This window comes from Lagopus leucura, unplaced genomic scaffold (genome assembly GCF_019238085.1).
Source record: "Lagopus leucura isolate 7727_CA_CO unplaced genomic scaffold, USGS_WTPT01 Super-Scaffold_100002, whole genome shotgun sequence".
In the NCBI taxonomy this organism is placed as follows: domain Eukaryota; kingdom Metazoa; phylum Chordata; class Aves; order Galliformes; family Phasianidae; genus Lagopus; species Lagopus leucura.
Genome location: NW_024962263.1, coordinates 77665735 through 77678370, shown reverse-complemented (window position 1 = coordinate 77678370; position 12636 = coordinate 77665735). Strand labels below are relative to the sequence as shown.

Below are 12636 nucleotides of genomic sequence, written 5' to 3'. Positions count from 1 at the left end.
ATGCCCGGGGTACAAGGGATGAAGCTGGCAAAGTCATATGAAGATGATGGCCCCCATAGCAATGTTTTTAGTGCAGTAGAGAACTGCAGGCCAGCAAGAGTGGAGGAGGAACAGGTGGCAGGAATAAAAAGTGTGATGTGATGAGAGATTGGATGATATATCTCCAAGTGTTGACAGCATATGGACTCGTAGATCAGAAAGATTTTGTGATCTGTGCACGCAGATCTCACATAAAGAACCAAGGTTTCTGCAACACTGCTCATGCATGAAGACCTCCATGGAGGAAGAAACGGAGAGATTTTTTCTTGGAGAGCAGAGAGACAGCAGAGGCCTTCACCGTTGTGGTGAAATGAGCCTGGAAGAAATCATGCAGCTTAGTTGACTTGCCTCTGTTATATTCCCTCTACACATGGGAAGAAATTCTTAGAGATGAGGCCAAAACAAGAGCAATAAGGAGATGATCCTGATTTGCCACAAATCCTTTTGGCCCATCTTTCTTTCCCCCAGGGACATATTATGCCAGTGACATAACAGGAGGTCATCTCCAGAGAACATCCCCTCTAGCTTCTCATAAGGTCAAGAATAGCTACATTCACTTTGGAAGAGAATGAAATCTGGCTAATGCCATTGGTGGAGGAACATTGTTTGGGGTGAATTTGTGCTTCAGTAGTGCTGAAAATATGTAGCATGCAATACTGTCCAGATGTGAAGAACGCCTTTGTATTTGTACTTGATCTGGAAAAAGCGTGAATGAAAGTAAATATTGTCTGCTTCAGAAGAGATTTTGGCACAAGCTTCCTGTGGGCTTCTCTAGAAGGTATGAGAGGGGAATATAAAATGAAACGTGGATGTTTATAATTGAAGAACATTCTCCTCAGGGAATCGTATCACAGTTTTTTAAATGAAAATTCAGTCAACTAGATATTTAGTTAGCCCAAGGAAATGTTTTCAGTTATCAATTAAAGAGTATGTGTGTTCTGTTGCTTGAAGATGCCATATCTTAAAACGAATCAGGATGCTGGATAATTATCACTTTACTCTTTATTAAATTACTGCTTTTCCTCCAGCAGTGGCTGTAGCAACTGTTCAGCCACATTCATTAACTTGTACAGTAAAATGTTTTATTTTAACCACAAATACTAGGACTATGCTTACTACGTAGGTTGTGCCCAAAGTAATGCCTCCCATTTGTTTTCACGGAAACTACAACAAACACAAAGAGCACAATAATACTATTTGAGAGAGCAAATTCTCAGCTACAAAACACTATTTTTCAGTGTAGTCACCACCGTTAGCCACCATTCTTACCAGCAATTAACATGAGCCTACATGCCATGATCATAAAATACTGCACCAGCAGAGTTGACCCACTGTCGTCACCACAGCTGAAACACACCACCCACTGCCTCACTCTGCATACATCCACTGTTTGGTCTCCATAAACATTCAGCAAACATCAATGAATACCAGTGGGTACCAATTTTTCCACACAGAGGAATTCAGTGACACACCTTTGCTTCATACATACTTCCATGTCAGATGCCATTTTGTCAGACTGTCCCTCTGCTGCCATCTGTCACGTGGCAATTTGGCCATCTTTTCTCTCAGACTACCAGGTCTTCTATAGCCTAGGATACTGTTGGCCTTTGCTGCAAGAACATGGTCAACTTAGTGTCCACCAGGAATCCCAGGGCCTTTTCTGCGGAGCTGCTGTGCAGATGGTCATCCCCATGTACTGTTGCCTCTCTCTGGGAGCAGGACTTTGCATTTCCCTTTGCTGAAGTTCATGAGAACAAGGACATTGAAGCATAAAGTTGTGGAAGTCATTAGAAGTCAATTTTGTTTCCTATTTGAAAATAGGCAGAGTCTGTTAAATCTTAAGAGAAGTTAAAAGATCCACTTCTAGTTTCCCATGATGTTGCTAAGCCTTGTCCTTTGGTAGTCTGGCAAACTGGGAACTAATTATTAAATTTTCAGCAGTAGGTTTCCTACAAACAGTATGCTTGTAATTAGGAAGCGTAATTCTGAAAGTGCTGGAAGTCCCATTGCATTACGTGGACTCATGCAAGCTACTGTTGGGTCATTTGTACATGCAAAAACAATGTTAGAGTCCTGAATTTAGATTCCTTTTTCTGCAAGCTTACAGAACAATTTCTGGCTTGCATGTGTTTATACTCAGATAGGCCCAATGTAGTGCAGCTTTTTCTAAGGTTGAAATCTCAAAAATCCAGCTTTCCTGGCATTCACAGCAAGTGCTCCAAGGCAGTTTGGCGAGTTCAGCCCAAGCTGAGGTATTGTGCGTACAATGAAAGGATTCTCATTGTTCCTAACCTCGGTTGTGAAATAGTATCTAACAAGCGAGGGCAAGTTTTCCATTGTATGTTTTCAGCTTCACTGAACTTTGAAAACAGATAAACCTAATCGCAGTGCAGAGAAAAGATTTTTAAAAAAGAGAAGACCCAAAAGAGTTACAAATAAGCATCTACTCAACATTTGAGATCCTTATTTGTAAAAATACTATGACACATAAATTGTATGCTATTAAAATATTTTATATTGATGTTAGATAATAGTAGGGCCATACTTTTTTTCTAAGATTATGATTTTCAAGGAAAACTGTTCAAAAAAGGTCTCCTTTCTGACCAAATGCACAGGGTACTTTGTGATCCAAATGTGTAATGAAGGACCGCCTGTTACTAGAGAAGTGCCAGAATGGCACAAAATTGCTAATAATCACCATATTCCTTCATCTTAGTTCAAAGTTAGCCTAGAATGATGTAGGAACATGATGCATGAAAATGTTCACTTTTGCCTTTTCTAAGTGATTCCAGTTAAAACCAGATTTCTTTCTTATGTCACATTCTGTGTTTGTGAAAACAGCAAAGTTGAACACCAAGGTCATTCAGCGGAGTTACAAGTCAGTTGTGTTTTTCTGAGCTTGTTCAGCTTGGAGAAGAGCAGGCTCCAGACAGACCTCATTGCAGCCTTCCATTACTTTAAGGAAGCTTATAAATAGGAGAGAGAATGACTTCTTACACAATCTGATAGCGACAGGACAAAGGAAAAGGGTTTTAATCTAAAAGAGGGGAGATTTGGATTAGATATTATGAGGAAATTCTTTACTCAGAGGGTGGTGAGGCTGCCCAGAGAAGCTGTGGATGCCCCATCCCTGGAGGTGCTCAAGGCCAGGTTGGATGGGGCCCTGGGCAGCCTGAGCTGGTGGGAGGCAGCCCTACCTGCAGCAGCGTGTTGGAACTTGATGACCTTTAAGGTCTCTTCCAACTCCAGCCATTTTATGATTTTGTGATTTTCTGTTATGCCTCCTTCAAGCAAAATCCCTGATAGATCTTCATGTATTGACTACTGTAGAGGGAATTATATGTACTCTCTTGGCTATCGTAAGACCACTGTTGCTACATGTTGTTTTGAAGTATAACTCAAAGCCCAGAGAATCAAGATGTCTTGGCATGGTAACGTCTATTCAATAAAAATGTTGCTTTTAACTATAGGGATGTGATAGGAGGGAGGGAGGACAGGGAGCACACAAGGATGGCTATTCTCACAGGCATTTGATTGATGCTGTGAAGAACCAAGTCCACGCACAGGAGGCATGGCTTCACACTCCATGTTTCACATGGTGCTGTCAGCAAACCTTTCAGAAAGACTCAGCCTACAGATAGGCAGGTTTGCATCTCACCAGCAATGCCACCCTAACACCAGCTGCTGAGAACAAGAAGCCCTGTGAGGAGGTTGTGCAAGTGGGTTCGGCCTACAGATTCTGATCTCGTTCAGAATTCCTGTAAAACACTTCCTGGTGTCGCTTGGTTTGAAGATAATGAGGAAAGGGAAAGTATCTGGGAGAATTTTGACACAGTACGATCCGTGTTCTGATGCACATATGCAGCCTCATATTTGGATCAGTCTCTTTTTGTCCTGAGTTTTTGATTGAGTTAAACAATCCCTAGGCAAAAACAACTGTATATTTTCTGTAACTTTTGACAATGTGTGTTTGTTAGCTTAACATTTTCGTTTGATTTTCATTTCTGTTCTCAGATTTTTCTTAGATTTAGACTAATATGGTTCAGACATTCAGGCCCTTGCTGGCCAGATCTGGCACCGATGTGGAAAACTGAAAAGGTTCTGCATTGAATGTTTTACTAACTTAAATTCCCCAAAGCTGTACTTTGAGGAACAGATTATTTATTTATTTATTTATTTTGCATAAAATACTGAAAAACAGATGATGCACTGCAGGGAACAGAGGGCCTTTGCATTGTCGTAAGGCAGGTTTTGGCAAAGAATTAATAGTCAGACATTTCTTGTTTTGTAAAATTTCATCATTTTCTATTGTTAATGATGAACAAACTCCAGGGGAATATATATCGAAATCCTTTCAGTTTTTAATGACATGGGAAGTTCATCTTTGGACAGTAGTTTTGGTTTTATTTTTCAGCTTCCAGATTCACTGCTAGCAATTAAATCCAAGGTTAGCTGTAAACGAACATGTGACTCACCTTCTTGAGAGTCCAGGAATCTTTGTGTCTCTCACTTGTTATTATTTTACTTGCTCTCTCATCTTTCAAGATTTGTCTTGCATATTAAAATATTCTGTAGGAGAATAGGAGAAAATCTTACTTTCCCAGAATTATCCATCTTTTCATCAGTATTGACTATAAAAGTCACTATTAGCAAAAGTGGTTGCTGATCTTTGAAAAGTATCAGAATTTTTAGTGCATTTTGATTTGAATAATTGTGGATGTGGCTTTTTTTTTTTTTTTAATTCTCATGTTGCCAATATTTTGAAGAAGTTGCCAGTTTATGAGAGGAAACTCGAAAAAGTTAAAGAATATCAGTGGGCAGGAAAACACTGGAAAAAGAAGTGGAGGGCAAATAGCATCATGGAAGAGCTTGGATTTATTTTAGATCTGGGTACCTAATGTTTCTCTGGATCTGTCATTTTCATTTAATTCAGTAGCTGGAAAATTGCTAAGAGCTCTTGGAGATAACCCCACTATTCTCCACATATTTTAAATTCTCTAATCAGAAGAGCAGTTTAAATATTGTTAAGTTTGCTGACTTAATCACAAAATGTTGCAGTACAGTATTAGATGCAATCAAGAGCAGAAACTACATCTGATTCCATATAAAAATCCTCCAAGAGAAATATTCTACCTGAAAATATGTGCTAGGTCAAAGGTGAACTGTGACTGCTCCAATCCCTGTAGAAAAGTTAACAAAATATCTATAATATGCTCTATTGGATTTCTTTATAGAAGTAGCAGTATTCATTCTTTTCTTCCATAAAAATGATTTTCCAGATTTTATTGCAAGTCCTGCCTTGCTTAAAAGTCAATCTACATGACTTGCTGCTAAAGGTGGCACCTTTCAACCTTCCAAATCTTAAAACTGTGGCCAATCATGTGGTTTATCTTGTCTGTGACAATATTCAGTATTTCTCAAAGAGCTGCAGCTTCCAAAGTCATGTAAAATCGTGAGTTTTCAGCTTTCATTAAGCAATAAAAGAGAAGTTTCTGTCCCTTCACGCTCTGGAGAGAACAGCTTGGAAATGCGACTCTTAACAACTGAAAAATCAGAAAGCAAATCAATCTCTCGTATTGATTTTTCACCCAGTCTTATGATTTTGTGGAAGGGAGCCTGACTCTCATCTTCTGCTGAGACTGATAATGTTGTCAATATTCTGTGATCTCTTGTAGTATATTTTATTGTCAAGATCAGGGCCTCAGATTTTATACAAAATAAAACTATTGATAGATAAAATGGGAGTAGAAATGTGGAAAAAAATGGGACTACTAGAAGTAACTGCATGAGTGTGCAAGTGCATCTGTTTTCAAATGTGCCCTGGAAGTTCATTCTCTGTGGGAGTACGAATATGTGTTCTCCTTGTGCGTACATCGAAGCACATGTATGTGTGTGTGTGCATGTGTGCACGTCTGCACTGACTAGTGGTCCTTCAGATAAAGAGGCTGGATGGGGCTCTGAGCACCCTGCTCTAGCTGTAGGTGTCCTTGTTCACTGCAGGGCAGTTGGACTAGATGGCCTTTAGGGGTCTCTTCCAACAAGGATTCTGTGGTTCTGAAAGAGACAAATCCGCGTGATGCTGCATAAGACCGTACTAGATTTGTCCCAGGAGCTTTGATAGCTCAGCCTGCTTAGTGTGCATTTTTGATTCCTGTTGTTTTGATTTTCAGGGCTCACTTTCACATGGTGTATCCAAACTCCTCTCCTCCAGCCAGGCAAGAAAAGTACAGGGCAAAGTTTTTCTGTAATTATAGTTGTAATAAACCACTTTTATATTTCTTCAGAAGCAGTTAACTGAAAACACCCATAAGCTTAGATCCAGCAATCTACTATTTTAAGATTGCCCAGAGCAACTTAATTTTAGGTTTAGTGCTTTGTAATTTAACTAGAGAACTGCACCTAAAATTTTAAGATTCAGTTTTGCAGACCTTAAGAAGATTTGCTTCTTCAAGTTCGTTATTATTTATAGCTGAAGTGTGTTTAATAATTTGCTGTGAGCACAAAACTACCACTGCAGTTCCACTTCAGCTAATTGTGGTTGACAGCATTTTTTTTTCTCCCAGGGTGCTTCAGAGACACTGAATTGAGATCTTACTCTGATCCTAATGAGATCCAGACGGGAATTAGAAGAGTAATGCCCCTTCCACACACACTCTCATACACACACACACACACGCTCCAGAAATGTCAGTGCAGTCATTTTATTGTTCAAAGCAGACTCCAGGAGCCTGTGGATTGTGGTGAGGGACTGGTGTGAGGCAAGCAAGACAAGACACGTTTCTGTCAGCAGACTTCAATTCATTATACAGGACCAAAACCAAAACACCTTCAGAGGGTATTTGTTAGAGGTCTATGAACCACTGAAAATGACTCATTTTGTATTTTGGAGTACGTCCTCCTGCCTAACAAAGAGCAGAATTGAGGGGAAGGCAAGAGAAGGAAGTGACAGTGCAGTCCGGCTGAGCCAGCCATGAGGAACTGCTGCAGGTGACACTTTTTACATGGTCTGATAGTGTTAGGATGAAGAGGTGTGGTTTTAAGCTAAGATTTAGGAGATTTAGGTTAGATGTTAAGAGGAAATTGTTTACTCAGAGGTCACTGAGACACTGGCACAGCTGCCCAGAGAAGCTGTGGATGCCCCATCCCTGGAGGTGTTCAAGGCCAGGTTGGATGGGGCCCTGGGCAGCTGAGCTGGGGGGTGGCGGCCCTGCACATGGCAAGGAGGTGGGACTGGGTGGGCTTTAAGGTCCTTCCAACCCAAGCCATTCTATGATACAGTCATTTCCAGAAGAAATTTTCAGGCTTGTCTGACACTGGGGTCCCTACAAGGCTTTCAGGGGCCTTGCAGACAGGCACCATCCAAAAGAAAACTGGTTAGGTTTCCACAGGCTCAGTTAGACAGAAGAAAACAGGAGGGAAAAATGATCATAGCAAAGGCTTGAGTGTCTTTGACTGCATATTACCATATTAAGCTGAGAAAAGTTAATGCTGTTGAAAAAAAAAAAAAAAGAACTAGGAAGATATCTAAGGAAACACGTTTAAACAGCTAAAAATGAGTCAGCATACAGGAAGCTCATTCACATGGCTGGTGAGTACAGTGAGATTATCGGGAAATCTTTTTTCACACTTTCCCTCTCCCCCTCTTCCCTACATTGCAGGCTAATGACTCTGCTTCTCAAAATGTACCCAGCTGAAGTCTGAAGTGTGTCCCATTCCTGGAACCTTGAATTTCCCTTGGTCCTGCAGCAGGGGTGGTCCTCCTTCTGCAGCCACTGGGACACAGGACAACTTGCCTGCAGGCTACAGGTTTTTTGTGAAGCCTCAGACATGTTTTAAAGCTCACTAGCTAAGTGTGATGTTCAGGAGAGAATAACTTCGATTTCACAGTGAGCATTTCCGAGGCCATTTTTTAAGCAGCGCACAAGAAGGATTTGGTTGAGTATTGAAGTGAAGAAGTGAAACTGTAAGGCCTGGATTTGTAGCATCTATTAAGGCAGCTAATACCAATGGTAACTGCACTTGTAATTTAGAAACACTGTAATTAATTTAGGGATCTAAAGTAATTAAGGATAATTAATAATAATCATTAATTAAGGTGTAAATTAGGTGGAGTGAATCCAATTGTAAGGTCACACTCCCGCTGATTCGATTTGTATTTGTAATGGAGGTAAGAGGCCTCAAAAAGTCTTCAGCTCTCATCCAAAGATATCCTCTAACATACCTTGCTTAGCTACAGATGCCAGCATCCCCAGCATCCCTCAGAGGTACCAACTTGGACTGGCTGGCTCCAGAGACTGAGCTGCACAGCCCCACAGGACACGGTGCTGCTTCCCCTCCACCCCAAAAGCCATGAAGATTTCAGCTCCCTTGAAAAGGGAGGTTTTGTGCTGCTGCTTCCTTCGTGGAAGCTACTGTAAATATTGTAGGGAAATGTTGGGTTCCCAGACTGTCAGTCTGGCGTCTTTCACAAGACTAATCTTTTACTGGGGATGTGGGGAGCTGAGGGTTTTTTTCCTGTGCTTTGGAGTTGCAGTTTACTTGATAGAACATATGGAAGCACATGCACTGGCAGGCCTGCCGCGCCGATCCTCACGGGATGCCCAACTGCCTTGTTTCCTGAGTACATGGTGTTCATCAGCGTGGGCTGGCTGTGATGCAACACCAGCCAACACCCCGAGTGCTTAATATTCTTGATATAACTTGACTCCAGGAATGACTAAAGCCAAATGGGCTTTAACTTTTCTCCTTTCTCAGCCAAATCTGCTTTAACTTTTCTCCTTTCTCATTTGTACTTATTCAGATGGAGGCTGTGCCCATGATGCAAGTTTGTAAAGTCAAACCACAGCCCGGAGAAGGAAGGTGTGGCTTCCTCCTTTGTTCCCTCTGACTTGAAATAGAAACATGGAGAAAGCAAAATGTACCTGCCTTTAAAGGAGATGCATGGATGCAGAGCTGTAATACTCAATGATGTCTGTCAGCCCGCTGGAGCAAAGCTCCCAATGACTTTCAGTTCAGGTTCAGAGTTTTTTTAGTGTGCACTGATGGAGTTTTCCAGGGGGGAGTCCTAATACGACTGTGCTAAGCCCTTAATAGCCACTTATTTAAGTGAGGTAACAACACAACTCTTTCCACTCAAGTTTCAACTGCGGATGCTTGAATCTTCTAGATGGCATTTGGGTTCAGCATTCTGTAAAAAATAATGGGGAAAAAAAAGAAAGCCCTTTTTGAAATCCTGTTTTGCATTGTCAAGGCACAAAATAATGATTTCTACTCACCTCCAAACAAAAGGTGATAGCAGATATTATGCTACTCTAATCTCACTGATTACTATTTTTTGCAAAATGGAGTACAGTACATTTACTAGTACATGATGATGGGACATAAATAATTTAAACAACAGTTGTCAAAATAAATGAGTAAAGTGCATTTTGTGATAAATTACACTTGTGTTTTTTAATGTGTTTCTCACTTAGTTGAAAAATTCAGTAATTTGCAATGGATCTCCCAGTCATTAAAGTGAATTAGCAAACTTCTGCTCTCTTAGCCATGATTTTAATCTTAACTAGAAAGGAATTATTTAGTATTATTTTGTAAGGGTTCCTTCTTAATATTCCTTTACAGCCTCAATCTTACAGTGTAATATAAGTTGTGTGTGTATCCTGGTGACTTGGATTTTAGAGCTGGAAGCTGATTATGAACAGTAAGGAATTTCAGCTAGCATAAAGATGTAATTGTTTTAAATAATGTAGAACAACAATTCATATTGCCAGATGTTTCACTCCTATTGGTATGCGAGTGCTAACAGAATTTGTGCTTGCTTATGTAGTGCAGAATGGAAAGTTATTTCTAGAGGCCTAATATCAACATTAATGTATACACATCTGCTTAATTTGTCTGCTTACATGTGTTTAGCTTATAACTTATGTCAAACTCCATTGTCATGGGTTTTCTTTCTATGCATATTTCTATACATACATGAGTACACACATATCTAGGCATGTTCTCCCTGATAGTATGCAGAATTGTTTTTCACTTCCTGTCTCCTGAAAACAAAGGAGGCTGCCACATCTCTGCAAATCATAAGTGAAGTAATTTTTCCATACTACTCTACGATGATTTTGGGTTTTTTTGAACCAGAATTGGTTAAAAAGAAAAAACATAGCAGAAAACTCACTGAAATTGGCAGCAGGCTTCCAGTGCATTAGTAATTACTAGTAATAATTGGAAGAATTTTTTAGAAGCATTTGATTTGCATGAGGTTATGGAGATGACATTAAGTATTTTTACAAATCATCCCTGATGAAGAATCAGTGTTTGGCCATTCCAGTCTTCCATTGAAATCAAAGAGCAAATTTCCTGTAAGCGTTACTCAGAATATGGAGAGACAGAACAGAAACACCTAAATGCAGACTTGTTAGGGTGACTGTGGGATATATCATGACACAGAAAGAATGAACTGAAATAGTGAAAATAAAAATTGTTTGGAGCTGCTGGCAATGTGGTGTGTGCAGGAGTAAGTGCCAGCACAGAGAGACAAAAAAGAGTTGGAAAGGCAAATAAGTAAATAAATGGCTTTGTCGGCATGGAATATTTTCCCTGATTTATCCCCAGCAGGGCAGGTATGACAGATATGACTGTCAACCTGAGTGACTGTTCATCCCATCTATACAGGTGGTGTCTTCAGAAGGGCTGAGACTTTTTGTCCTGCTTCTAGCTGTTTCATCTGGGCCATCAGTGGCTCAAACTGACACAAACCATTCAAAATTAAACAGGCCTTTGTTTTAGGGAATAAGCCTCAAAATGAAGTCTGTAATTTAGGAATAGAAATGGATTCTTCCTCAGCCTAAATATTCTACCTTGAAATTGAGTTCAGTATTTCTACTGAGTGAGAGAGTGGTTGTTTATATAAATTGACTTAGCAGTTGATATTAAGGGGCTAAAAATTTGCAGACTGTTCCAAAAATGTAAAATGTAACATGGGAATAGGTTCCGTTCTCAGATGAAAGTAGGAACCAGCTGATGGCTGTCCCCTGATTCGGAAGAGTTACGGATGTCACCCAGAGGTGACGCTTTCATGTCCTCAAGAGGTGCTAGAGAAGAAGTTGGGAATTCCTCATTCACTGTGTGTGTACAGACACATACACGTTCCAGTTTTAATCATTCCTTACATCTAACAACTGCAATGCTACACCATAACTTCCCAAAGATTAGAAGGATTGGGAACTACTGTCCATTTGGGATGGGTGACAGGAGCTTTGTTAATCTCAGTCAGAACAGCATAGATTTGCTATGCAGTCACAGAGGAAAAAGCATTTAGCGGTTGGCAGACAGCTAGAGCAAATTTTCACTTTTATTTAGAAAAAGAGAAATCGAAGAATCAAGGCAGCTATATAAAATTAACAGGGTAACTGATCAACAGGGGACAATGTAATACCAATCCTTCAAGTGTCTGGTCTTTAAAATTTCAAGTAAGGGTTTTAACATAATCTACAGCCAGCGCTAGAATTAACAGTGATTTGTGGTAACTTGATGTTAAGTAAATGGTCTTGGCCATGCCCAGCAAAGTTAGTAATTCCACTGCCATGCAGGGAAGTGAGCACCAGCCAAGCTACAATCAGAACCTTCCACAGAAATGACCCAGGGAGAATTTTTTCACCTTTCTAGTGGTTGCCATGGTGCATGATCTTCAAAAGGCAAAATTTCCAAACTCATTCTGTCTCCCACGATCAAATCCTATAAAACATTTTTAGAGTGTGTTATTACTCATCAGTATGTAAAAATGGCACCACCTTACTCAAAAAAATCTGTTCCCTGGTGTATTGAGATTTATGGATGCAGCCTTGGCCAGTTGAAATACTTCTGTTGTTTTATTTCCCCTTAGCTCTGTAAAACCGGTGCAGTTCACACTTCATCCACTCACTTGTTAACCATGGTTGAGATCCATCTCATCTACCTTCATGTACTGCCCAGGTTTCTGTGTCCCTGCTGTGGTCAGCTGAGCAGCAGTGATCTCTGAGATCAGTAAGATTGGGGGCTGCAGATGAGAGGCAGGCGACTGCTTCTCTCCACAGACCATGGAGAAAGTCTACAGGTATAATCTAGGTGACAGCAGTAGGTGTCTAAATATAGTTGGGTGAATTCAGGCCACACTTTCATCTGCAAGTCCTTTGTTGGTACGTGAGCCTGAAGATGCCAAGCTCGCTTTCAGTTCATAGAATCATACAATCATTCAGGTTAGAAAAGACCTCAAAGATCATAAAGTTCAACCACAATCTAACCACACTACCCTAACTAACAACCCACCACTAAATCATGTCCCTGAGCACCACATCCAAACAGTTTTTGGACACAACACAGTCACAGGGATGGTGACTCAACCACCTCCCCAGGGAGCCTATTCCAGTGCTTAACAACCCTTTCTGTAAAGAAGTTTTTCCTGATATCCAACCTAAACTTACCCTGGCACAACTTGAGGCCATTTCCCCTCGTCCTGTCACCTGTCACCAGTGAGAAGAGACCAACCCCGCTCTCACTGTAAGCACCTTTCAGATATTGGAAGAGAGCAATAAGGTCTCCCCTCAGCCTCCTTTTCCCCAA

General features: G+C 40.6%; 1 protein-coding gene across 3 annotated transcripts in view; it reads left to right on the top strand.

The window, feature by feature from the left end:
- SAMD12 (sterile alpha motif domain containing 12) overlaps positions 1-12636 on the top strand; it is a 170309-nt gene that overhangs the window by 141831 nt on the left and 15842 nt on the right. Inside the window, exon 5 of one of the 3 annotated variants that reach the window (XM_042869318.1) lies at positions 8840-9156. The exons of 1 other annotated variant lie outside the window; for it this stretch is intronic. In XM_042869318.1, the coding sequence (XP_042725252.1) occupies positions 8840-8871 (32 nt within the window). In that variant the 3' untranslated portion in view covers positions 8872-9156. Of the gene's footprint in view, positions 1-7697; positions 7750-8839; positions 9157-12636 lie in introns of those variants that run through there. One more of the 3 variants, XM_042869320.1, reaches the window with a different exon arrangement.